This window comes from Notothenia coriiceps, unplaced genomic scaffold (assembly GCF_000735185.1).
Source record: "Notothenia coriiceps isolate Sejong01 unplaced genomic scaffold, NC01 NC01_scaffold00000284, whole genome shotgun sequence".
Lineage (NCBI taxonomy): Eukaryota > Metazoa > Chordata > Actinopteri > Perciformes > Nototheniidae > Notothenia > Notothenia coriiceps.
The window spans coordinates 206,744-232,201 of NW_011332985.1; the positions used below are offsets into that span (position 1 = coordinate 206,744).

Genomic DNA, 25,458 nt, shown 5'->3' on the forward strand with positions numbered 1-25,458 from the left:
GCTCTACCCAAAAGAGGCGTCCCACCGACCACAGAGGCGAATCCCTATTCCACTCTTCAAGCCAGTAGTCCCTCCCTGACCGCCTCAACTCGCGAGGAGGAAGCGCAGCTTTCCTCCGGTCACTCCACCAAGCCGCGTGGATCAGATCCTACCGGTGGACCCGCGGAGGATTCCCTCCACAAGGTCCGTCGCAGCGTCTGACCCTTCTCGGTTTCCCTCTGGATCTTGGTCTAGCCTCTCTAATATAAGAGAACGCGCCGGACCTCGCGGAACCCTGGGGCGTGCGTCTCCGACCAACTACACCCGGTCCCTTTTCTTTCAAACCCGCCCGATGAGGACGACTTCGACGATTGGAGCGCGCTTGGGATTGGGTGCCTATTCGCCCTCTTCTACCTACCTACCTACCTAGTAAGCGTTATCGAACATATCGGATCCTGTAGCATAACGTGATAAGAGTGAAAAAAAAAGAGTGAAATAAACTTGATAAAAGAAAAAAACATAATAATTAATTATATGAAATTATAGCGAATTATAACACCCGCGATCTCGTTCTTTCGGTCATGACCCATCCTTCATGACCATAGGTGAGGGTAGGAACGAAAATGGCGCGGTAGACAGAGAGCTTTGCTTTGCTATTGGAATGATATATTAGATAATAGATAGATATTACTAAGTAGCAGATGAATGTTATGACATTTACAAAGAGACCAGTATTCTCACCTAAATACCAGCATAGCTCTGGCCAGATGAGCAGAGCCCTACTTAGCAAGAATGATTGAAAACACTGGTGTGGTTCTGCATAGCCTTAAATAATATCTTAAAAGTTCTTCAACACAAAATAACTCCTTTAAAGTTTAGCCAGATAAAAATATATATATATATAGTGGGTATCAGTTTTGAAAATGTCAAATCTACATTCACTTTTCATTTTTTGGTATCACAAATACTAAGCTTCCCATGAACCTGAATCTGCATTGCTTTGGAGAAGAAGATTGTCCAAGATGCAACTCAGAGCTTTAGACAAAAATGCTTAGCTGTTTGGTTTGGGTGTGAGCAAAACATTGCACTGTAGTCAATGTACCTACATTTCACCCAAATCACTAATTGAAGCGATTTTAGCACCATGTAAAATAAAAGGTTGCGTGTCCTTTGTGTCGTAGGTAAGCAGGATATCTCAGATATGGTAAACAATACAGAGATGTGTGACTCTACACTGTTCTGTAGCTGTTTCATGTGTTTCATTCAGCCAACAACAGCATACCCTTGTTCAGTAATTACACTGCATATGTCTTTGTAAGTGTGTTTGGCTTCATTTGTATTTATGTTCACTCTCATGTGAAGAACCAGAATACAGGCAGATGGTTGTTGGATGCGTTTCCTGTTTATTTCAGGCAGCTACAGTGCTCAGTGGAACATGCAGTTAAACACAGCTTTAAGTGTGACATGACATGGGGGCTACAGTGAGGGTATCCTTTAGAGATATTCTTATACAGATGCAGGAGTATAGAGTAACCTGATCAGTTTGATCCTGACTTCCTGCTTGAGAGAGAGAGAGGGACCCTAATCTGATCAACTCTAATATCCTGCTGTCAGAGGTTCCAAGTTCAAACTCACTGTTTTCCCATAAAATGTCCCCGACAGATCTATTAGCTGCTCATCAGTGAAATTGTTGGCATGTGTAATCTTTTAATCTACTGTAAATCTCTTCCTGTTCATGGACAGAAAGGGAGGATGAGGAATTAGCTTTAGATGATAGAACCATGAAAAATCCTGCTGAAAATGAGTTTTATTTTTCATTTTCATTTCATTGCTGCGATGAGAGAGTTTTGATTTCTTTCAAAAGTCATTTAAAACAGTTCAGCTCTGCTATTAGCATATGCATAGACCTGGCTGTGAGAACAAATTGGAAAAAGCAGTCCATGATTGTCCATATGCACTTGAGCAGATTAAGAGTCTCTGAGAAACACATTGCACACTCAATTAAGAAAGCTTTTTGGACAGATTACTGTGAATCAAGTAGTGACAGTATTACACTGTGAGATTACTCGTTGCATAAACTGCACACACACACATAAACACACATGTAATCAGTCCTAGAATTACAACTACACAAATGAAAAGCAAGTAGTGAGGATGAATCAGCCTGCAGTGTGTCATTTGGTCCAGGTATCAGTTAAGGAATAACAATGAGTGGAAGCGCCTGGCTCCGTTTGCCTCCCTGTGCGATGACGTCTCTGAGCAGAGCTGCTTACGTCGGAGCCACTCGCTGTGTGTTGGCACACTGAAGTGATGTTTTGGATGAGGGCTTGAATAAACATAGCCTCTGCTGTTGCTGTGAAAAGACTCACTTACTCCCACCCAAAGCATTACAATGTGGCATTAACTCTAGCAAAGGATTCGGAAGTTTGGATCATTGAGGGGGCATTGGATTTCTAATGATAATCTTTATTCCTTCCGGTCCTTCTGTTGTTGATTCGTATTCTTATTTCTCCTACACAACTAATTTAGTTTTAGATGTTATACATTTGCATTTGGAAAGACGTGTTGTTTATTCGAGGGCACTACGGTGACAATCAAACTGATAATTAAGAAGATAGATTATCACCCTGTCAGCGTCCCTATGTTCTGCAATGTGTCATGGTGCAATTAGGAAAATGGGCACATTAAATAAACCAGCATTATTTATGTGGAGCTCTTAAGATGTCTTGTGCGTCTGTTTTTCTTTTTGATAAGACATGCTTGGGGTTAAACTGCATGTGTTCTTGGATGACATAGAGTCTGCAGACTACAGAGCATTACAGTGAGCATTTCCTCGTGGACATACAACCCTCCTCTGTTTCATACCACAATGGTGCTATGGTAACGGGTGTTCAAGCCTGTGGGGCTCAACTAAATTGTCTTTGTGCTGGTACTAATTTCTCTCCATTTTTTTATTTTAATATTTAGTGGTGGCTTGTCAAAAAATAAATCCTTATACACCACAGCTTTGTATGTGTTATTTATATTCAAATGTGACTATGCAATGCAAAAACATGTAAGTCTAGGTTCAATATTTTTCATTTATCTAATTGCAATCTTATCCCCATCCCAAACTGCATCTGTAATTTCTGTCTACAAATGTCTTTATTTTGCAAATAATACATGATATCAGAAATAGTATTTATTTTGTCAGAAACCTTGTCCTACTTCTAAAGGACACTTTTTCCTCACAGCAATTCAGCTACCTCCTTTTCAGCCTCCTTTGCTTTAAACTTGGAGAGGACTGGAGACCAAACTTCCTAAAAATAAAAGCTCTGCCTTATTTAGCGTGATTTCACTCAGCTCTTTCCAAGGATGTCATGTACTGCTTTTGTCATTGAATATATTGATCGTCGAGAGCCACAACTCTGCCATCAGGTCTTCTGTATTAAGCTTCACTGCTTGAGGCCATTGAAGAGGCACCCTTGTAGCCGGACAGCCCATCATGTATTGGCCTTGAATGGCTCCCCCCAACCTCCTTGTGATTTGTAGAATTTTTGAGTGGCAGTGTGGTTCTGTGCAGTGATTTGTCCCACTAGAGGGGCCCTGCCTCAGCCATCGCTACCGTCAGCAACTCTTCTACAACTGTGCATGCATACAGGATACTGGCATTTGCTGAATCCAAGGTGGCGTCTTTTCAACCAGAACGCAGTGAAATACCTTTTCAGCCCCTCGAGTGGTCTGGCGAACTACGGCCAAGGGGGCCCCAGCAGTATAATGATGCCTGGCACAATAGTTCCACTGTTCTCCAACCCGTTCCCAGGAAACCGCACAACATGTGCCATTGTGCACTGTGCTTTGCTGCCCAACCACGTTGCCCGGCTTTAGCCAGAGACACCGAGAGTCCTTGCTGTGCAGGGCAGCTCACAGCAACGTGGTTGGTAAGACAGGTTCAGAAGACTTCTAGACGAAGGGTTTATTCACCTCGCACTGCGTTTGATCTGTTAAAATAATATTGTACAAAGCTACATTTAAAAGGCCAAGCTGTGAAGCGGAAGAGGCCTGAGGGGAAAAGGATAACTGAGTGGTTGCCAGGAATGGTAGTACAGACAGCCCTGAGCATTGTTGTTATGTTGAACCCTGCTCAATAAAAGAGGAAACCAAGAGAAAAGTGACAAGCAGAAAAATGGAGGCACAAAGACGGCTAGAACTGGTTCGTAGCTGGTCCGAGCTGGTTCCTCTCCTTTTATCTAATACTGGGGATTCAACCGTTTGTGTTCCTCCTCTATGGCCCCTGACGTGCACTCCATTAAAGCCTCCACTATGCAGCAGAGCAAAGGAGATCTTTCAGGGCCGGCCAGATAGGGGCCTTTAGTCAACTGCATCCAGGAGGTACATGTCACGAGGGCCTTTCTGGGCCCCACAAGCCAGCTGGTCACCTAAGACACCACAACGGGATATCCAGGAAAAAGAGGCCTGATGCAAAGCCCAGTGTGTCACAGTTAACTGAAAGCTCCGTTTCCTCTGAGCGTAGACATGTCAGTTGATGTGTCAATTATTCACAAGATTTGCCAAAACATCACTTTATTGTCAACTCACTGTTAAAGGGATGTGTTTTTGCTTTAAGTTACAAGTGAAAATGTCTATAAGCCTTACTATAATTCTGAGCTTGTTTTTTTTTATCTATTTCAATTTTCAGACTCTTTAGAAGTTTTAGAATCTTAATCTAAATCTCCAATGTATTGTGGCGTGTTCAGAGTCTTCATTCGTCACCAGTCCCATTAAGCTACAACTACAATATTAAATTCAGTTGCTTATTTAAATAAGACTGAATGAAATGTTGCTCCATCTTGACATCACCTTTGTCATCCTCTAATAGTGATTTGGAGTTCAGTCCTGTCACTGTTGGCCCTTATGGAAGATAAAGACTCACCCACATGCCCTCAGGGTAGCCTCCTTTATCTTCCCACGTGTCTCTTATTGCTGGAAACTAGGAATGAAAGCATTGATAGTGCCAATATCAAACCAAAATAGCAACAACTTCAAGTCCAACTTCGAATTGAGTTGGACTTCCTATTATAGTTCATGAAAAGAAAACATTATCTCAAATATCAAGCAACAGTTACATATTGTTGCTGTCCAATAACAACGATGTATAAAGGATCTTTTTTATCCTTCTGTTTATAAAAAATAAATAATTGCCCAAATAAGTGTTAGAGCCGTAATTTTGATTATGATAAGTATAAACACCTGTGTGGGTTGACAGGGCCTTTAATGTTCTGATATGGTCTGTGAACAAGTTATCAATTTAAAATATATATTCAATATGCCTTCACCACTTCATAGAACATTTAAGTTTATAGTGTATATCATTGTTGTCCAGTGATTTTGAATCTTCAGGTTGTGTTGCTAATTGCCCCTATCTTTTTCCCCCTACAGATCCCAGGAAAAAAAATAGACACTTCAGTCTCAGAGCACTTTTCAAGTATTCACAAGTTTGAACAGACGTGTTGTTGCATACTAAATAAAGCACCAGAGCAAATATGAGTGAAGATAAACCAGCCGATACCGCAGAAACTGCTCCGGCTGAGGCGAACGCAATTCCTAATGGGAAAGGCCATGATCCAGGGGAGGAGATCTCAGCCAAAACACCACCTGCAGAGGGCGGAGGGAAGTGAGTACAATCCTCCTTAATACAGATGTATTTGTTATATTGGGAATACCTTTTTAGTTTAACACAGCTGACAGATAAATAACTAGGATTTTCTACCGTCAACACTATTTACGTCAGGCGATTGAAGTCACAGGATGCTTTTAATCATCAGCTTAACATGCCACTTACTGAAGGTCTCAAATGTCTTCTCTTATAGCAGAACATCAAGGGAATTAAGTGTCAGGTGTAATTTGTCTGTGCCTGTTCATTTACTCATCATCAGGGTGACTTCAGAACAAGAAGGACCTGCCCTCACCTAGAGAGAAAGAAATTACATGCAATATTTGTATGAATTGGCCAGAGGCATTAGAAAAGGTATTACTCAAATGAAAGGCCTCAATGCTCACATTACGTTATGGGGGAGATACAAAATTAATTACACATTCGCTGTGACAGCCTGGTGTAATTTACCTCCTACTTGCTCCTTCATTGTACTGTCATTTGTGCTGGAAAATTGAGTGAGCTAAATGCCTCAGTATTATATGACTGTTTGTCTTGCAATATTTTTTTAATACCTTCTCATTTTGTATAAATAGTTTAATTAAAATGTCCCCCTCAGATGATGATCCATGAATGGTCCGTTCTGCCTGATTTTTTGACTGATTATGTTGTAACTGAGGGTGTTGTGTTTCCACTTTGTGCTCTCGTTGGGTGATGGATGGCCTCTCTCTACACTGCTTGTAGGGAAACTGTACCCAATAGTACCCAGAATGCTAGGTATGTATGTTATGATAAGAAACAGAGAATTCAGTGTGCTATCTGAATTTAGTGATAGAAATTAGCACAGAGAAGCAACTAATGTAACCAGAGCATGGTACAAAAAGAACATGTATAATTTCTGATGAATCTTGAGTTTTTTCTTTGACAATATTTCTTTCCTTTAGTCCCCACAGAACTGAGAATGCAGAGGCCAACCTCCCAGAGGGCCAGGAGTTTTTATCAGGCGTGGGCGACAAGAAGACCACTCACTTTACAGATGTAAGTTCAAACACTTCCAATCAACAGTTCTCAATGGTATCATTATATGTATTTACTATCAGATTATCTAACATGTTTGATCTTACCATCTGTCTTGCATGTGTTATAGTTTGAGGGGAAAACCTCGTTTGGGATGTCCGTCTTCAACCTGGGCAATGCGATCATGGGAAGTGGAATCCTGGGACTGGCATACGCCATGGCCAACACCGGGGTCGTCCTGTTTCTGTAAGATATTCAACTGCTTTTGATACACTACATTTGTAACTCTATGATTACTGATAGGAAGAATGACGTACGGTTAACAGATGTTGTCCAACTCATTTTCTTCCCACTTTCCAGTGGAGATCTGCATCACACATAAATAGCACCTACTTGTTATTCTCTTCTCTGAACCGAGCAGCAGTCGCTGAAGCAGATGACACAGGGCACATGTTTGATAAATAAAGGCCCCGATTAATAGTGTTTTGGCAACCATTTACTTGTTCTATAAATGACTGCAATTAGGGGTGAAGAAGATTAACACATTGTTTCTGCGTGGTTGAGTCTCTGCCATGAACCAGTGGGTGTACATACTGCATGTGGCTTAACATATATAAGCCTCTGGAGAATTGTGTGTCAGGATACTGATGTCAGAGGCGACTGCAGCTTTCAGGTTGAATATTAATGTTTTCACGCAGATGCTTTTCTACCTTTTTAAATTCACTGGACGTCTTCTGACCTATGAGCTGTAAGTGAGTGATCACAGTTGTTTTGTTATTTTCCAGTATTTATTGACAATAAATATTTTTTAAATATCTCTAGCCATTAATGCTTGTCAACTAGCTTGTAGCTTGCTTTCAGCTAATTTGACTGGATTCACCACTTCATTACATGCTTGTCATACAGTGTGGTAAGGGATTACATCATCAGTTTTCTTGTGTGAAAGTAGATATATTCTGCTAGCTATTACTCAAGTATCTCCCCAAAATTTCAGCTGGTTGGATTTACGGTGGCTGGATTCTGCATTTACATGCAAACATAAAGCTCTAGGGTGGAATCTAATTTATACATAGGGTTGTATGATATCTGACTGATGGGCTATTGAAGCTTAACATGCTCATGTCAAGGTCTTACATGTGTGTTATCCCCTTCCTTCATGATGTTTTCAGCTGTAAGGTTGAACAGTTTGGTTGCATGCTTCTCAAAAGTAATCAGTGTGGTGTTTCCAGAATGTGATCTCACCAGATAGCGCTGAAAGAAATCAACACTTTCCCCATCTTGTCCCCCCATGGGCTGTTTTGACACCTCTTCCAGATGGCGCTAGATGTGTCTGGTGTTGAAACAGGCTGAGTTAAGTATTTTTCTGTGAACATGCCCTTATGTAAGCCCCTCACCATTACGTTTCTTAAATGTCAAGCACTGCTATTTAACTAAGCATTCCAGGATGGAAATGACAATACAGAGCTCCAGTGAGAGATGAAGCAATGTTTGATATGTCTGTTTAACTCTTGGCTTGTTTTAAGTGGATGTGCAATGGTGGAAAAACTAGATTCTCTCTCCCCTTGGTAGGTAAGATGCATTTTTCATATCTACAACAGAAAGGTAATAGCATATTAATGTTAGCTTTCAAGATTCAAATTAATAAGGGAGACATTTGAAGCCTTCCTCAAATATTATTCAAGATGATTTTCGAGGCAGTAATGTCTTGAGGATTTTTTTCCTCGTGTTAAAGAAAGCTTCTTATTTTGAGCTGAGTTGTGTGACTGTGGTTTTTCAAGCTGTCTGAGGCCTTGCCTGGCTGAACCCTTTGTGAAGGAACACCAATGTATTTGAGACCTATAGAAAGGAGCTGAAATCAACTCTAGCCCATTATATTATCATATATCATGAAAATATCTAATTGCATGTGAATTAAGAGTATGTGACAGAAATGTTGTATGGACAATAGAAGAGCTACTGATAAATAAAGGCAGGGTCAGGGACATATTTGGAACAGAAATGCAGGCATTCTTTTTTTCCCATTTGACTCCAGGCTGGTGATCGCTTGAATTTTTTTTAATCATTTCTCCTAGCAGTGTCATTGGGACCTTAGGTTCTGCTCCTTAAGGGGACAGAAGACCTCAAAATGAGAAAACCATGTATGCTCAAACACAGAGACATTAACAAATGCAAAATAAATGCTACTTGTTGCTATTTTGGTTAAATAGGTCATTTTAATGTTTTTTCTCTGACTGGGTCCCTTGCTGGAGACATCTTTATACATTAAACCTTGAAGGATAATAATTCATTATTCACTTTAACCTGAACACTGTGGTTAGGCCAGATACATTAGTACACTCCACATACAGTATGTAAACATATGCCAACATTTGAGCATAATTGCAGATGACTTTTGATTGATAACTACATAACTATCAACAGTGTCGTTGGGTTATTATCAGAGTCAAGTTTATTGCCAGGTACGTTTACACAAAGAAGGAATTTGCTTTGGTATCTGGTGGTGCGAATATAAACAATTAAAAAAATATGAGGATAATAAAAAACAAGTTTTAAGAAACAATTTAGCATTAAAGAATGCTAAAGACAAGTATTTACACCAAATTTAAATGTACAAATAACCTTAAAAGCTAAAAAACAAAAACACTTAGGACAGCTAAAAAACAAAAACACTTAGGACAATGCGTATGTATGGCGTGAGCTGAACAATTTATGGTTAAATGCCAATCAGTACATCCTGTATCTGATCCTATTTCAGGTTGCAGGGTTCAGGCAGTTGTGAGGACATCTCTTATGTAAGGACAGTTTTAGGACTACAGTAAGAAACACAATTTGACTCATGCTCTTAAACTAGATAATCGTTTCAGAATGTCCCTTGTTTCACTTTGCCTAATGGCCTGATGTACAGTATCACACAGACTTTTGTTGGCTGGTGCAGAGGCTTCAACAGGTCAGTGGCCCGGCCGGGGAGGAATGCAGCGGGGGGGAAAGCTGAGCAGAGCTACAGGGACCCAAGTGTGTCAGTCTGTCTGACTGTCAGCAGATCGGTCCTCCCACCAAACTGGACTTCCCAAATCCTCCACCGCAAGTCAGCCAAGCATTCTTTCACCTAGTCCGTTAAAAAACAACAACGACAAAAAAACCTGTTAGCTGGCCAAGAGTTGAAGACCAGTTGAAAGACGTGATGGCTGGCTTTTCCAAACAGTGAGAGTAATGGAGAGAGTGTGTGAGAGAGAAAGTTAATGTTGCCACAAGCAACAATAAAAGAAGAAGAAAAAGGGAATAGTTGGAACGAGGATGATTGGGTCAGTCAATAGATCACCGACCCATTCACAAAGAGTCCTCATGCTCTGCATTTTGACAAATGTTTTAGAGGCAACATGTTTCTTAAAAATCTCCTTTATTTATTAAATGTTATTAAAAAATACAAGTCTTGTCTCGCAAGCAAATTAAACATATTATTGAGTGTAGTAGTTTTTTTTTAATTGGTAGTCCTCTCATAATTAGTCAGTGTCTTGAAAAGCGCTGTCATTTCAATGCCATTTCAATCTCCTTCAAATAAAAACAATACATTTTTTATATCTCACATTGAGTTATAATATAAACATGTTTTTCTGCAAAACACTTTGTGTTAAAATATTAAATGAACATTGCACAACAAACAGTCACACAGGCAGCCACATATTACTGACAGTATCAGAAACCATAATGATACCTTAATATGTTTGGGGTTCATTTTTGGTGAGTGCATTCAGGAAAACTACGGAAAATGTTGGGCCATGTAATGAGCTCTCAGATCCTTTCTAGAATGTTTGTGCATTTATGTCCCCAGGTTTCTTATCCGATGTTACTCTGATTTTCATCTGGGATGATTTGAATGAAAGCCAAATAGAGTATGCTTTTCGGAAAGCATTGAAAATCATCCATCAACAAAACAGAGAAAATGTAATGATTGAATGGGAGAAATGTGAGTCAGTGGAGAGTCGATTCCTTCTCAAAGAGACGTCTGTATTACTGAATATGGAAAGGAAGCCTGTTGTTGGGACTGAAGTGGGTTATTTAATTGCTAAGGAGCAAAAAGCAGAAGATTAATCTTAAAGGATTTTCCTCATTCTCTCAGTCTCAGCAGTAGAAAACGCTTTCTATTAAAACTGTCCATCTGGTGTGTGTGTGTGTGTGTGTGTGTGTGTGTGTGTGTGTGTGTGTGTGTGTGTGTGTGTGTGTGTGTGTGTGTGTGTGCTTACTTACTGTGTCAGAGGGCAGAGGGGCTGACTGTGCAGCCTCCTTACAATCCAGGGTAAAGCAGAGCCACAGGGACTCTGTTCTTCCACAATAATCTATGTAACCGCATCCAGACAATGTATGCCTGTGTTGCAGCTGTATAAATAGCCTACAGCCGAATGCAAAGTATTTAACTGTAACATATAACTTTGTTTAAAATGAGAAGTTTTGATATTGTACTGCTAAAAATTGTAAAAATATTCATGTCTGTATTTGCTTGTCTGTTTCAGGGTACTTCTAACAGTGGTGGCAGTCCTCTCATCTTATTCCATCCATATACTACTGAAGTTATCTGGTATCGTAGGTATGTTTGTATCCTGACAATATGCATCTTCTGATTCAAATCCATAGGGAATTTATTTTCATATGCATTCAAAGGTCACTAATATATTTCGATACATTAAAACCTTTTATGTAAGGTTCAAAATATACACAGCCTGCAGTGAAAAATAGGTAGATTTGAAGATATACTGTAAGAGGGACAACAAATTGAGTCAGTGGCTACCTGCCCCTTTGGTTTGCAGAAAATGAAACAATCATATTGCCTCAAAAATGAGTGGTGTGTAACTCAATGCCACAATATCGCTTACCTGATGGTATCAGTGAAAATAAGTGATGTATGAGATTTATCTCTGATAATGGGATATCTTCTGTTCCTGTTCCTGCTCTCATACCTATGGCTGATTGCTTGAGTCGCTTCAGGTCAGATATCAGTTAGGTTACTAAACACTATTAAACTTCCTGTTAATCCATTTCAATAGTGCACTGATCTACATTCAAGAACATCTAAGAAACGTTAGCGTTATCCTGTGGATGTGCACATTTTAGTATGCAGTATGCAGTATGCGTTCTAATACCAATTTAAAAGTGTGAGAAAATCTTTATGCTTGAGTAATTAAAAAACATCCAATGCTAGACAGAAACACCATTAGTGTCAGAGATCCTATTCTTTGTCAAATCAATAATCACCACTTGGTTTTGCACACATTGGCAAAAAGGTTGTTCACAGTGCACCACAGGGGAATCTCTCACCTCTCTCCTGTAGGACTGTTCTTTGTCGTCCTTTATCAGGGCAAATAAACCAAACCAATAAAATACCCTCTAATGTCAGATATGGTAAGAGTCTACTCTATAAACTACGACACAACAAGTTGAGTTTATTTAGATCTAATGTCTCTTTGTTAGTAATTGTTAGTATAGATTCAAAAATATTATTTGTTTTTGTGGCCCAGGTATTCGTGCGTATGAACAGCTGGGCTACAGGGCCTTTGGGACCCCCGGGAAGATGGCGGCAGGTATTGCCATCACGCTGCAGAACATTGGAGGTGAGGTGACACTGCCATCTGTTCTCACACTTTATATACTCACATTGTTCATGTTCCCAGAGGTTTCTGGGATAAAACTCTGGGGTTTTGGATTAACACTGTATGTGTTCCTATCTCCTTTCCACAGCCATGTCCAGTTACCTGTACATAGTCAAGTATGAGTTTCCTTTGGTCATCCAGGCCTTTCTGAGGGTGGATAAACCTGCAGGGTGAGTGGCCATTGCATGCATGACGTAAAAGTTGTAATTCACACAATGCAGTAACACAAGTGACCTCAGGTCCAGGGAACAGACGCTGTGTTTTATAGGAAGGAGTACATGACTTAAATTAAGCTTAATCTAGATGTTATAATTTAGTGATTATATATTTATTTACAAATACTCGTATTTTTCACTTAACTTCACTCAAAAGAACATGATTAAAGTTGTTATAGGCTTTCATTTCTAGGCGATTAGCAACTCCCATGGTCACTAGTTCATACTACAGCAATCGCTCCGAGAGCTACTTTGTTGGACATACAGTACAGCATCACTTCAATCATGATGAACCTTGATTTAAATAAAAGTGATTCTACACACTTGTAATAAGGTTGAAATACCCCTTGTACACATTTGTACAAACTGCCATGCCTCCTAAAGGTAAAAAATGTGCCTGTTCATGTCAGAAAGTAGTATGATATCTCGTCACTTCTCTGAGGGACCTCATGCAGCCGTGCTCTTCTCAGAGCAGAGGTGTCAGGCTGTGCCAGTTGGCGGCTTGGTGCTGCTCTGGATGTGCTGAGCAGCTGGCCTGAGAACAGCTGTGATAGTGACCCTGGAGGAGGAGAGCAGCACGGCCGCCTTGAAACACTCACATCAAAACACAGCTAGACTCCACGGATGAAAACGTAAACCATGGGATATCACTGGCCGGTGCAGGTGGCCTCAGAAACAAATAATTGGGAGTGGGATGTTCCCCCCCTTACACCTTAACCCTTACCCCAGTTAGATCCTCTCCTCACATATTCTTTGGGTTTGAGAAATGTTTGTTATAGGGGGGTATACTATATTAGTATACTATATTAGTATATATTACTGCTGTGCTGGTTTCCACCTTTATTGAGAAAAATGGATGCTCTGCAACACGCTTTGCTTATAAATGTTGAGATGAATGTGTCCCGCTACATTTAGTCACCATTCACCATACTGTAGAAGTGATATACTGTGACAACATGTCCTCCATGTTTTCTCTCTTGCTTTGTGAAGCAGTGCTGTGGGCCATGGTCAACGATCACAGTTTATTTGAAATGACAGACTAGATTGACCCAGTGACATTCTATGTGTGTTTATATTGTTAAACTGGACATAAATAACACCTCACAAGCCAATGCAATAGAGTTAAATAGCTTTATAACTAATACTACTTTTATAATAGAACGGAATAACACTGTAATGATAAAGCTTATAACATATATGAATTACAGCTTAGCGTTTTCAGTTTTAGTCGACTGCATCTATAGATAATCATACTACGGTATATACAATTTTACATTTTTGTAAGACGCAAATATCCGAGTTATACAATGTTTATTTGAAAGCTTGAAAATGTTCATTTTGAAGAAATAATTATAAATGTATTTTTTCCAGTTGAATCTTTAAAGCATCTTTTCACATGCAAGCATTTCCATTCTTTGTTTTATCTACATTTGCAGTGTAGGGATTTGAGTCTACATGTGTGTTGCTGACACTGGTCAATGAACACCTGAGGCTGTCTCTTTGTGTGTGTTGGTTTAACTAGCTTATCAGGGTACATTTATATTTTCTTATCAACTCACTGTTTGTGATGATTAGTGATTGTGCTTTTGTGAAATATGTTTGTGAGCATGTGTGTATCAGTGTTGGTGAGATTGCGACCCTGGTCCAGATGGCCGGAGGGCAGGACGACTACGGGATAGATGTGCTCTTGTTCTTTCTGCGCGCACGCGTGTGTGTGTGTGTATGTGACTACATGTGTGTGTGTGCACAGGTGTTTGTGTGTGCACGTGTGTGTGTGTGTGTGTGTGTGTGTGTGTGTGTGTGTGTGTGTGTGTGTGTGTGTGTGTGTGTGTGTGTGTGTGTGTGTGTGTGTGTGTGTGTGTGTGTGTGTGTGTGTGTGTGTGTGTGTGTGTGTGTGTGTGTGTGTGTGTGTGTGTGTGTGTGTGTGTGTGTGTGTGTGCACGTGTGTGTGTGTGTGTGTGTGTGTGTGTGTGTGTGTGTGTGTGTGTGTGTGTGTGTGTGTGTGTGTGTGTGTGTGTGTGTGTGTGTGTGTGTGTGTGTGTGTGTGTGTGTGTGTGTGTGTGTGTGTGTGTGTGTGTGTGTGTGTTCAACAGCATCTCTGCTAAGCCTCCCACCTGATAGAAATCATGAAATCAATCCCCCCTTCTGTGTCAGTCTATAAATAGCTCACAGAGGTATATTACTTAGGCGTGGCTGTGCATGAGACAGTAACATGTGGTAGGTTGTGTCATTGGAGTCTGTTTGTCATGTTTTTTTGCCAAACATCTATTACTCATGTCCTACACTTAGTAACAATGTTTATACTTCGAATGTGAGTATCCACTTGACTCTGTGTCAGTCAATGGAAACCAAAAAAAATAACCTCAAGGTGCATAACAAGTAAATTATATTTACTTTGGTTTAGCCCAAACCAGGAATTCCTTTCTGGTTAATTTTTCCCTTTAATGGGTTCTCTCTTGATGTTCTTCAGTAAATTGATTGCTTTGCAGCACATAATGATATACTGTATTAATCATGCTGTTAAACTGTGTATGGCTAGTGCAATTAATAAGTCAATAATAATACACTCGCAGTCAGCCAGCCTCGCCATTATGAAACCACTCAATCATACCCTATAGTGTGATGGTGTAATTAAGTTCTAAACAGGGCTGTATCTAAGACTTTTAACACACTGAGGTGGTCATAGGTCGGTATCCCCCATCGCAACACCACACCTCTAATCCATTTTTGATTAGCCCTAAAAAAAGATATTGTAAATATGTTGATAATTACTTTTACATCTCAAATGTGAACCTTTAAACACTGTTTCAAAGCCTTCTCCACACAACACAGGATCATAATTCTGGTGGACGTATGTTTGGCCTCCTTATTGTGTTTGAATCATTTTTGTAGTCAATGGAAAATATATTAAGTCCAGATAATCGCAAATGTGCAATTTGTGTGTGATATTAACCTGTACTACAAACACTCTCATAAACAACACAGGACATGATCTCTGTGTTCCAGCCTGGGTTCTCGGTGTCCAGTGGTACAAAGAGGCTTATTTTCTACTCTAACTCTTCGATTTGGCATATTGGTGGTGATGGAAAGAACAAAAAACCTCATTAATTAAATCCGTTTTTTACACAGTGTGCCTTATTTGTGTGTACCTGATTTTCTAGCTGTTCACCCACTTTACCCCTGTGTCTTCCAAATCAATATCTGATGCATTGCAAATGCTCAAGAGGATTAAGATTGAGAGGGGTGTTTAAGCAGAGTACTTCCTAATCGATGAGTTGTATTATTTGTGTCTTTCTGTCTCTGCAGTGAATGGTACCTGAACGGGAACTACCTTGTGATGATTGTCTCTGTTGCAATAATATTTCCTCTGGCTCTCATGAAACAGCTAGGTGAGTATATATAATATCACATCCTTCCTTTAGTGGGATGATCAGTAGTGTTTCACTCAGGGATTCCTTGTAAATCTGGTGTTGTGTTACATTTAGCACTACTATATAACATTTAGCTAAAATGCTAAGCTATTATGATAGCAGCACAAGGCAAGGCACGTTTATTTAGGTAGCACCTATAAGGTAGTGTGGTGGTCGTCTAACAATTGGAAGCACAACGTGTCCATGTATCATTGGGAAGGATACATAACCCCATATTGCTCCCGACACCCAATAGCGCATGAATGTGTATTACCCATAGGTATTACCTTGAGCAGGTGACACCTTGCATGGTGGCCCAACGCAAGGTGCCACCTGTGACTGTGCGCTTTGAGGTGTTATAAAGACTGGAAAATAGGTATATAAATGCAGTCCATTTACCGTTAGCCACCAAAGGCAAGCAGCAAAACTTTTGAGGACAAATATGAGTAGTATCTGATATTCATTTTCCCAATATCCTGCAGGGCTTGATGCAGAAAAGGTTTATTCAGTGACCTTCTCAGTAACAATTTAGAACCACGCATGGATGTGTTCGTTTTTTATTTAAGGGCTTGCTCATTTACATGTTAGAGCTAAACTTTGCCTTATTGAATGTATTTTTCCTGGAAGAGTCTTTCTCCTCCCTCCCTCTCTTCTTCTTTCCGTGACCAATTCCAATGTTGTCCTCCTGAGATGTCCCTTGGTACATGGCTTATGCCCCTGCTTCTTTAAGTCACACCTGAATTCAATGAGTAGCCATGCCGGATAATTGGCAGCAAGCTGCTATAGGTTGCCAAATGTTTCCTCTCTTAAAAATAATAAGCCTGTGTTACACTCAAATGTGCTTTTGCAAGGTTGGTTGAGTGTCATGTGACTGGTCTGTGTGACAGTGCTTCAGATGAGCAAGTACATGAGACAAAACAGACGGAAAGTGGAAGAAAAGCAGAGAGAGACAGTTTGGAAGTGAGAATAAGAAGGCGTATTGGCTGACCTCTTTTAAGAAGTCTGTCTCCTGCCGAGACATCAAGAACAACAGCCAGTCGGTGCAGTTCTGACACAAAGAACAGTAAATCAGTGTAGCTCACCTTAAGGCTTGAAGAACATACAGCAGGAGATATAGTTCAGTAGCAATATTTAACTCACTTGTGATTAGTTAATAGAGTTCATCTTCATTTTCTTCATATAAGCCTTCTATGTAATCTATTTGAGAATAAGCATAACCATGTTATCCTAAAAAAGAGACATGCTAATGAAGCGTTTGTGTTTTAGGATACCTGGGATACACCAGTGGTTTCTCCCTGAGCTGCATGGTTTTCTTCCTCATTTCGGTACGTCCTCTGCCTCTTGGTATACCTGCATGTTAACTAGACATGATGTCTTTCTTCTTGTTTCAATTCTGTTGGCAGAAACATCAAGGCAGCATATTCAGATGCAATGGGATCTGTCTGTAAGAAGAATTCTTTCACCATCCCATCATCTCTTTAGTATTCCCCACTCCTCTCATTGCCATGGACTAGTGTTTGCAGGCTGCAGTTCCAGCCTGTGTCGGTTCTCTGACCTAGATTTGGCTGTGTGGGCTGTAATCCATGAATCTCTCTCTCTCCCCCAACCCCTCTCTCTCTTTTTTTCTGTGCCATATTTTCTGCCTGTCTTTATGCTAGCCATGTCTCAGAGCCTTTGTTTCTTCTTAACGCCTCTCGTCTGCCTTGCACAGGTCATCTACAAGAAGTTCAATACCCCGTGTCCATTTTCGGACTTTGCATTCAATAGCACTGTCAGTATGCTGAATGTCAGTGCCATGGATCCTGATGGGAATCCGGATCCTTCCTGTATTCCAAAAATGGCCAACCTCAACTCACAAGTAGGTTTAACGCATGTCACTCAGTCTGAAAGTGCAAATCCACCTCCACTGCCATGACCACTGACAGCCAACAACTTATGTTTTAGTCATCTTCAGCATGTTGCCAGTGACAGTTCACAATGCAAGCATGGAAATCGCACCTGGATTGAAGCACTCAGTTGAACTCAGGAGGAGATTGGGGCTTTTATCAAGCTGTTAATGGTTGACATTAGTCTGTGATTAATGCAAGGCTCAAAGACTTACGGTGACCCCTGAGCTGTCTGCTCCTGCAGAGGAATATAAATTGCTTTGGCATTCTGTACTAACAGTGAGATCATCAAGTTTGCCCTTTGTTGACCATAAAGATGGGTAATGAATGAAATGGGAATGACTTGACATTTCTCTAAGTACCCTTAATTGTAACACTTGGCACTTACCTTCACAACAGGAGTGGACTGTAGAAGGTCTCTCATAGTTAGATCCTTCCATTTATTCCATTGTATCATAACATTACTTTAATTGAAACTATTGTACTTTTCAGGGCACCACTTTACAATAAGACTACCCTTATAAAGGATTCATAAAGGGTTTATAATTAGGTTATGAATTAGGTTGTAAACACTTTATTAATCATCAAGAACCATTTATAAACCAGTCCTAACATAGTTTTCATACATCAACACAGGCTCACTATTTGGCAAGATGGCTAAGCCTTATATTGGCTACTTACAGTACGGATCAATGTGGGCTCGCTATTTGGCAAGAAGACTAAGCCTTATATTGGCTACTTAGCGAGAATCAACTCTGTGAACAACAGATACCAAGGATGCTGGCTGATGAAGGAGACGAAGTAAGCTAAGTGGCCAATATAAGGATTAGCAGTACAGATAAATGTGGGCTCACTATTTGGCAAGCAACCGGTCACAGGTGCCCTGTTTATCTCATGTCTTATAAAAGCTTATTAATGATTTATAAAGTTTTCACAACCTTATTAATACATGAATTACAAACTATTCGTAAACTCTTTATAAGGGCTTTATAAGGTCTTATTGTAAAGTGGTACCCTTTTCAGAGCATAAGCAAAAACGTATTGCTCCTATCAAGTCTTTATTAGCATCCCTTAAAGATGTGTGAGGCTTACTTAACCCGGGCTAGTGCGACCAATCCCAGCTGCTTAGCAGCTTACGAGTAAGGCATTCTTAAAAAGGCTAAAACTGGTGCTCAGCCAGGCCCAAGTTAATCACAGGGAAACAATTAGCTCTCTGTGATGAGTCCGAGGGAGTAATGGGCTGTAAAGCGCGAGGTTGGTGGTAAGACGTCTGGGATGGTGCTGCTGTATCTATGGTGACCTGTTGGGGTTCATTTTCAGACGGCCTACACCATCCCCATCCTGGCGTTCGCCTTTGTGTGCCACCCCGAGGTCCTGCCCATCTACACAGAGCTGCGCAAGTATGTTCTCATGATGGGAAACCCCTGATACATTTTGGACAAGAAATCAGTTGCATAACAAAGATGAAAGCCACTGTTTCTGTTTTGTGCTTGGCTGATCATATTCTAGTCACATGCACTGCTTTAACTTTGTTTTGAAATGTGTTGGCACTGCTTGTACAATGTAGCATGTTTTTAAAAATGTAATTTCAAATGTATCATCCTGCTTTGAACTGCTGTTGTTTGTTTTCCTAAGATTAAAAGGGATGTGTTATAGAGTAATTTTCCTGCATCTAATGTAGCCTGCAGCTGAAGATGGTATTTTATTAGTAACTCGGCTAAATGCTTTCTATAAGGGCATATACAGTATTTTTTCTGTGAATGCGTGTTTGTGCGTGCTTGTGTGTTGGTTTATGTTTGCGTGTGTGACATCACATTGCAATATCTTCTGATTTCAGTCCCACCAAGAAAAAGATGCAGCATGTGGCCAACATCTCCATTGCAGTCATGTACTGCATGTACTTCCTCGCTGCTCTTTTTGGATACCTAACTTTCTATGGTGAGGCCTTGTCCTCCTCCAAATGCAGAATATCCTGTCTCTTTATCTGTCTTATACACATCCTCATTTGCTTCTTATTTTTATTTATGTATTCTTGTGATTTGCTTTCAAAAGAGGATACAAGGATATTAGCACATTATTACAATATAATATACATGATAAGACACAGTAAGTCCTTGCAGAACATTAGTCCTGAAGACTGAAAAGCATCATGATGCCTCTACCCCCTCTAGTGGTCATGTGGTAGATCTTAATGTCATTTGTTGCATAAGAAAATGCATCATGAAATAATGTAGGTTTTATTTGATATATAAGAATAGTAGTTTATTTTAACCTTTATTTGTGATGTGATTAAAGTCCAAGTTCTACATTGTTCTTATTGCTATACAGATTTAAACATACTAGTTAATATTCATATTATACTTACATACTTATATATCTTTATGAATGAATATGTATTCAGTACAAACGATGTTTTACCAGCTGGTCTTAGAAGAACCTATTCTATGTTCCTCCTCTCTGATCTCTTTCAGGTGAAGTGGAAGCAGAGCTGCTTCACACCTACAGTCGTATCGATCCGTATGACAGTTTGATTTTGTGCGTGCGCGTGGCTGTGCTCACGGCTGTCACACTCACTGTGCCCATTGTGCTCTTTCCTGTAAGTACAGCTTCAGCGTTCACACTCACTTTTGGAAAAACCTTAAAGCAGTTATTTTTTCATCATCCAATGACAATTGCCTTTTTTTGTTTTCACAAGGTACGGAGAGCAATAAATCAAATGGCGTTTCCCAACAAAACCTTCAACTGGCCACGTCACATTGCCATTGCAGTTGTTCTGCTCACTTTCATCAACCTGCTGGTCATCTTTGCCCCCAACATCTTGGGTATCTTTGGGATCATCGGTAGGTTAGACGAACCCTGGGAGATGGGTGGTTTTGATGCATTAAAACACAAACATTTAGACAGACCAAGTTACTAGTAGAGGGTGCCCAGTGATCTCTAAAGATATATTATGGAACATTTCTGCATTCAAATATCTACAAATGACTAAACTATCCTATATATTTTTGTGAAGTTGTGTACTTACATTATCACAAATGTTACTTACAAACCTAGAGAAGTTACTCATTTTAAACAAGATAACTGTTCATTTCAGTTGGTGGCCTCTAATGCTGTTGCGTTAGCATTGTGGTTGTCTGTCAGTAGCTGCCATACATCTACTTTCTATCCAGTTTTAAGTCACATTTTTATAGTATATTTGTATTTATTTATGTTGATTTTAACTATATAGTCATGGGATGTCTGGATCTTTAGTTATGCTTGGGAGAAACACTGATTTTAGAAGTGATTTATTAAGTGGTTGGACCAGTTTCACTAAGTGGGTTCTCCAAATCCATGCAGAAAATTAGACTCCCAGTAAAACTATCCTGAATGATGAACACTAGAGTAATCTTAATCGGAAGAAGGCTGACTGTATTGTCAAACTCACAGGATGTATTGAAACGTCTTTGTTTTGATTTAGAGACCCTATTGACAACATAGATCAGATTTACATTCTCCTTTATATTTTCACATAAATATCAAACCTCTTTCTGTATGTTCCAGAAACAGTCTGTTTTTAATGTTTTGCTCATCATTTCCAACTCAAAGAGCAGAATGCTTCCACAAGAGTTGCATGCAAATAAACACATTTCATTCCCCCTTCATACTAATTTCCATATCATCACACAGTGCTGTTGGACTTCCAGCAGTAATTAATGAGAACTGAATGGACAGAGAATTTATTGAGAATTAGTGTCATGAATAATCTTGGGCTTTTTGTCGATTTTCCAGGTGCCACATCTGCCCCTTGTCTCATCTTCATATTCCCTGCTGTCTTCTACCTTCGTATCGTACCCAAAGAAGAGGAGCCAATGACCTCATTTCCCAAAGTCATGGTAAGCATATCTTTAAAATGCCAGGAAATTAAGTTCAGTTGTTTTTATTTTAGGGTTAGCTTCAGTTTTCTGTAGCTTTAACAGACATGTCATGTGCTAAATGATCAGAATCAGCTTTAGTGGCAAAGTATTTGCAAACATACAAGGAATTTAACAGTTTAGCATTAGTCTCAATGCATATACACAGAAATACACATATATTAAAAAAACATGTAACTATAAATGCTATATACAGATATACATAAATATAAAAAATGTATAGTATATAAAATAACGGAAAATGCCATTTATTTATATAATTTAGGCCTATAAGACAGTATATAGTACAACATGCTTACAGTTGTAATGATATTTATATGTTAAACACTGTACATCTATTTCTATTTAATAATGTAAGATGTTATTCAAATGCTTACACATATGTCAAAGCTACACAGGTATTCAATGGTTTACTATGGACGTCACTGTAAATATTGTTATATTAGGAAAAGGATGCATCTCTCCATCCTGTTGTCACTGTCTTTAACTCAATCCCTCCTCCTCTCTTCTAGGCCGTCTGTTTTGCTACGATAGGCGTCCTGTTTATGATCATGAGCCTGAGCTTTATCATCATGGATTGGACATCTGGCTCCAGCAATGCCAGCAGTGGTCACTAGGCACCACTCTCCATGTTTTTCTTTCAGGTTCTATATTGTTGATTTAGATCTATGTTGTAATGTTACAGTTTTTACTTTGAGTGATGTTCAACGTTGAAGATGCCCTATCTCCTCCATTAGAGAATTTCGGCCACAGAGAAGGAGTCTAAAGTTCAGGAAGGCTCTCAATTTCTCCACAAAAGCTCTCACCCTAATGACATTACACTGTACTGTACATCCTGCCAAACAGGGACTGCCGATCCACTCCAGTAGACTTTCCTGGAAAGTTGTTAATAGGTTGTTGACATTTGAAGGCTGTGCCTTGATAGGTGGATGTAAGAGAATATAAAGCAACACTTTACAAAGCTGCTGTCTTTATATGCCTTCCCCTGTGATGTTGGTTGTGAGCATATGCCGCCTTTTACCAACTCTGTGTTGTCCCTAACATGGTATCTGATCTGAAAACTGCTATTCGACACATAATACACAACCTGAGGCCCCTCATTTTAACTGTAGATTGACAAAAATCTATTGAATGATAGACAATTATTTTATAATGTTTAATTATCTATGATGTCTATTATTATTATTAAGTTATTTCAACATCTACATATTTGCCACACTGCAACTGCAGAGAAAAGTGAACATTTATTTCACAGATTGGTGAATACTTTTCTTGCAGAGAAAGTTCTTAACACTAGCTGCTTAGCTTAGCATACATACCGGAAAGTGTTGAGCTGCTTCTTTTAAGTGTGCAGCCTTTAGCTCACTTCACTAAGTTGTGCTGCTGGTGGTTATTTTAAGGTTTGGAGGTGTTATCATTACCACCTCTGACAGAGCAGGGTGTACAACCACTGAAAGTATGTGGTATATAGCACATTTATTCTAACATTCATACACAATATGATCAAGATGTATATTTTCTTATTATTATAAAGCACTTGATGAAAACCTCAGATGATGCAGTATGGACTGATAATCTTCAGCTAGGTCTTTCTGAGGCGATCAATATGAGAGAGGCAGGTTTCAGGTTATGGCCGTTGTTTAATGGTTCTTGGCTCTCTAGATCACTACATAAAACACTGCCTAGATATACACAGTTTTCTCCAAGTATGACTGTGTAAATTAAAGTGATACAATGGTACTAAACCTTATCAGGTGGATTGTATAAGTGATATATGAGAAGAAGAGAAATTACCACTCAGTGTTCTTAATGAACGAGAAGGGAGCATTTTTACCTGTATGATGAACATGTACTGGAAGTGATCAGAGATAACAAAATAAAAATAGGGTCACTTAATTAAGTCGTTAGCAACAGTTTGGTGCCGGCAAATATGTTAGTGTCTAGCTCAAGCTTGATCCCCAACACAAATGACACAGACATGGGACTTCTGTCTCTTTAACAATCTTGAAAAGTTGTTGGTTAGCAAAAGCACTTTCCATTTGATAAGCACAACTTCTTGTAGCCATTAACAAGTTGAACAAAGCAAATGTGAAGAATTCACATATTAGTCAGATTTGATTTAAGGGCATGTATCTTTTGTAAACCGAAATCTTTGGTGAAGTAATCAATCTAATGTAGGTTACGAGAAAATTAGCAAATGTTTTGATGGTATAATATGGATGTCTTCTCAAACATTACTTGAAATAACTTTAAGGTTAGTGCACCTGTGAGCCCCTGCCATCATGATGTTCCCCCTTTGGTCCTTCTGTAGATACAAATAATGAATTGGATGTACTGTTGGAGGTGTTCAAGTGTCCGTGTTGTTAATAAAAGAAAACATGGCTCCAATGTAATTGAACTATAGTACCTACGTATATTCATTAGTGTTGTTAAACCTGGACCTATACTCTGATCAGAAGTATAATTCAAGTGTTTGTCTCCCTCTATTGATAGTTTCGCTGTTGTTTTAAACTTTATGTTTAATGTTTATTCGATTGAATCTGACCAGTGATGAAATGCAAACTGTCAAATTATTGATTTAATATTTTTTTCTTAATATATAAATCATTTATAGTCAGTGGCGTATGATCAGTGGTATAGTTTGGGTCGTTTCTGACTTCCTTGCTGCTTCTTGGCAGACAGAAACCTACTAACTCGGATTTGATAGTGAGTTGGTTTACTTGTCTGAATATCAATATATTTTAATAATGAACTCCGTTACATCAGAGTACAGTGAGTGCTGAAAGGCTATGTGAGTATTGTCCAGTCAATTTGCTACACAACAAACTTTTTTTAATCCCTCGTTTACCATTGCATCTAGATATTGTCTTTATGTATTTGTATGCGGAGTGAATCGTGTAAATCGGCCACTGGGGCATAACATATTGTGTGGTGTTGTTTAACGAATGCAATACTTATATTTTTCCCCAACTTCCTGTTCCTAATTTGACCTTTGTGAGTTTTTCAATGATGCAAACATAAACACCCATCTAAACCTCACAAGACACACACACAAATGAAATTAACTTCAGGCAGCAGAGTTAGGGGATACACTGTGTTGGTGGCTGATATAAGATGATCTCTGAGGACCTCTATTTAGATGTCAGTGTTATAAGTCTCCATCTTTGTGTGATTTATTGAAATGTGTATGATTGAAAAGTAACATAATAAGTATTGACATTGGCCAGCATTTATAAATAATGTATATAAATGTATACCCTTTATATTCTATATGCATATCTAGTTTGTACAATGTAAATAGCAATTAAAGTTTTAGTCCAATTAAAATGTTAAATGTAATCATTTTCAAAGTGCTTTTAAACCTTTTTGTCCTTGGATTCATGTCGATTTTCTTGTATCTCTATATATTTTAATATGTTGCTGGCAGTTGTTGTACTGTAAACAATGTTGCAATAAAGATAATGAGGTAACAACATTTTGATCTCTCATGTTCTGTCAGATGTGGCGAACCAGAAACAGGAGATTATTGTCTGACTGTTCTTTAAAATTTTAAAACAAATTGGTAATTCAACAACTTCTCAGCCCCCTTGTCGAGATGACTGATATTAGTGAGACAATTGGACATTTTAGCATTATATTTGAGTATGCAATAAATTGAGTATGCAAATGCAATAATACCATCGTCTGTCTTTGGCATAAATATGCACATAATTGGATTTTAATAAGACTGGTAGATAAATTGTGTAATAAAAGTGGCCAGTCC

The 25,458-nt window shown here is 39.2% G+C and overlaps 1 protein-coding gene across 2 annotated transcripts in view; it reads left to right on the forward strand.

Moving 5' to 3' along the window:
- LOC104958283 (sodium-coupled neutral amino acid transporter 3-like) overlaps positions 1-25,170 on the forward strand; it is a 33,601-nt gene extending 8,431 nt beyond the window's left edge. The window contains exons 2-17 of one of the 2 annotated variants that reach the window (XM_010786038.1): positions 5,398-5,632; positions 6,356-6,388; positions 6,556-6,649; positions 6,759-6,874; positions 11,137-11,210; positions 12,139-12,231; positions 12,359-12,440; positions 15,792-15,874; positions 17,162-17,220; positions 17,607-17,753; positions 19,102-19,181; positions 19,619-19,719; positions 20,253-20,377; positions 20,477-20,621; positions 21,553-21,656; positions 22,208-25,170. In XM_010786038.1, coding sequence (XP_010784340.1) covers positions 5,502-5,632; positions 6,356-6,388; positions 6,556-6,649; positions 6,759-6,874; positions 11,137-11,210; positions 12,139-12,231; positions 12,359-12,440; positions 15,792-15,874; positions 17,162-17,220; positions 17,607-17,753; positions 19,102-19,181; positions 19,619-19,719; positions 20,253-20,377; positions 20,477-20,621; positions 21,553-21,656; positions 22,208-22,312 — 1,572 coding nt within the window. In that variant the 5' untranslated portion in view covers positions 5,398-5,501 and the 3' untranslated portion in view covers positions 22,313-25,170. The remainder of the gene's footprint in view (positions 1-5,397; positions 5,633-6,355; positions 6,389-6,555; positions 6,650-6,758; positions 6,875-11,136; positions 11,211-12,138; positions 12,232-12,358; positions 12,441-15,791; positions 15,875-17,161; positions 17,221-17,606; positions 17,754-19,101; positions 19,182-19,618; positions 19,720-20,252; positions 20,378-20,476; positions 20,622-21,552; positions 21,657-22,207) is intronic. The other variant, XM_010786102.1, reaches the window with a different exon arrangement.
- Positions 25,171-25,458: the final 288 nt, after the last annotated feature.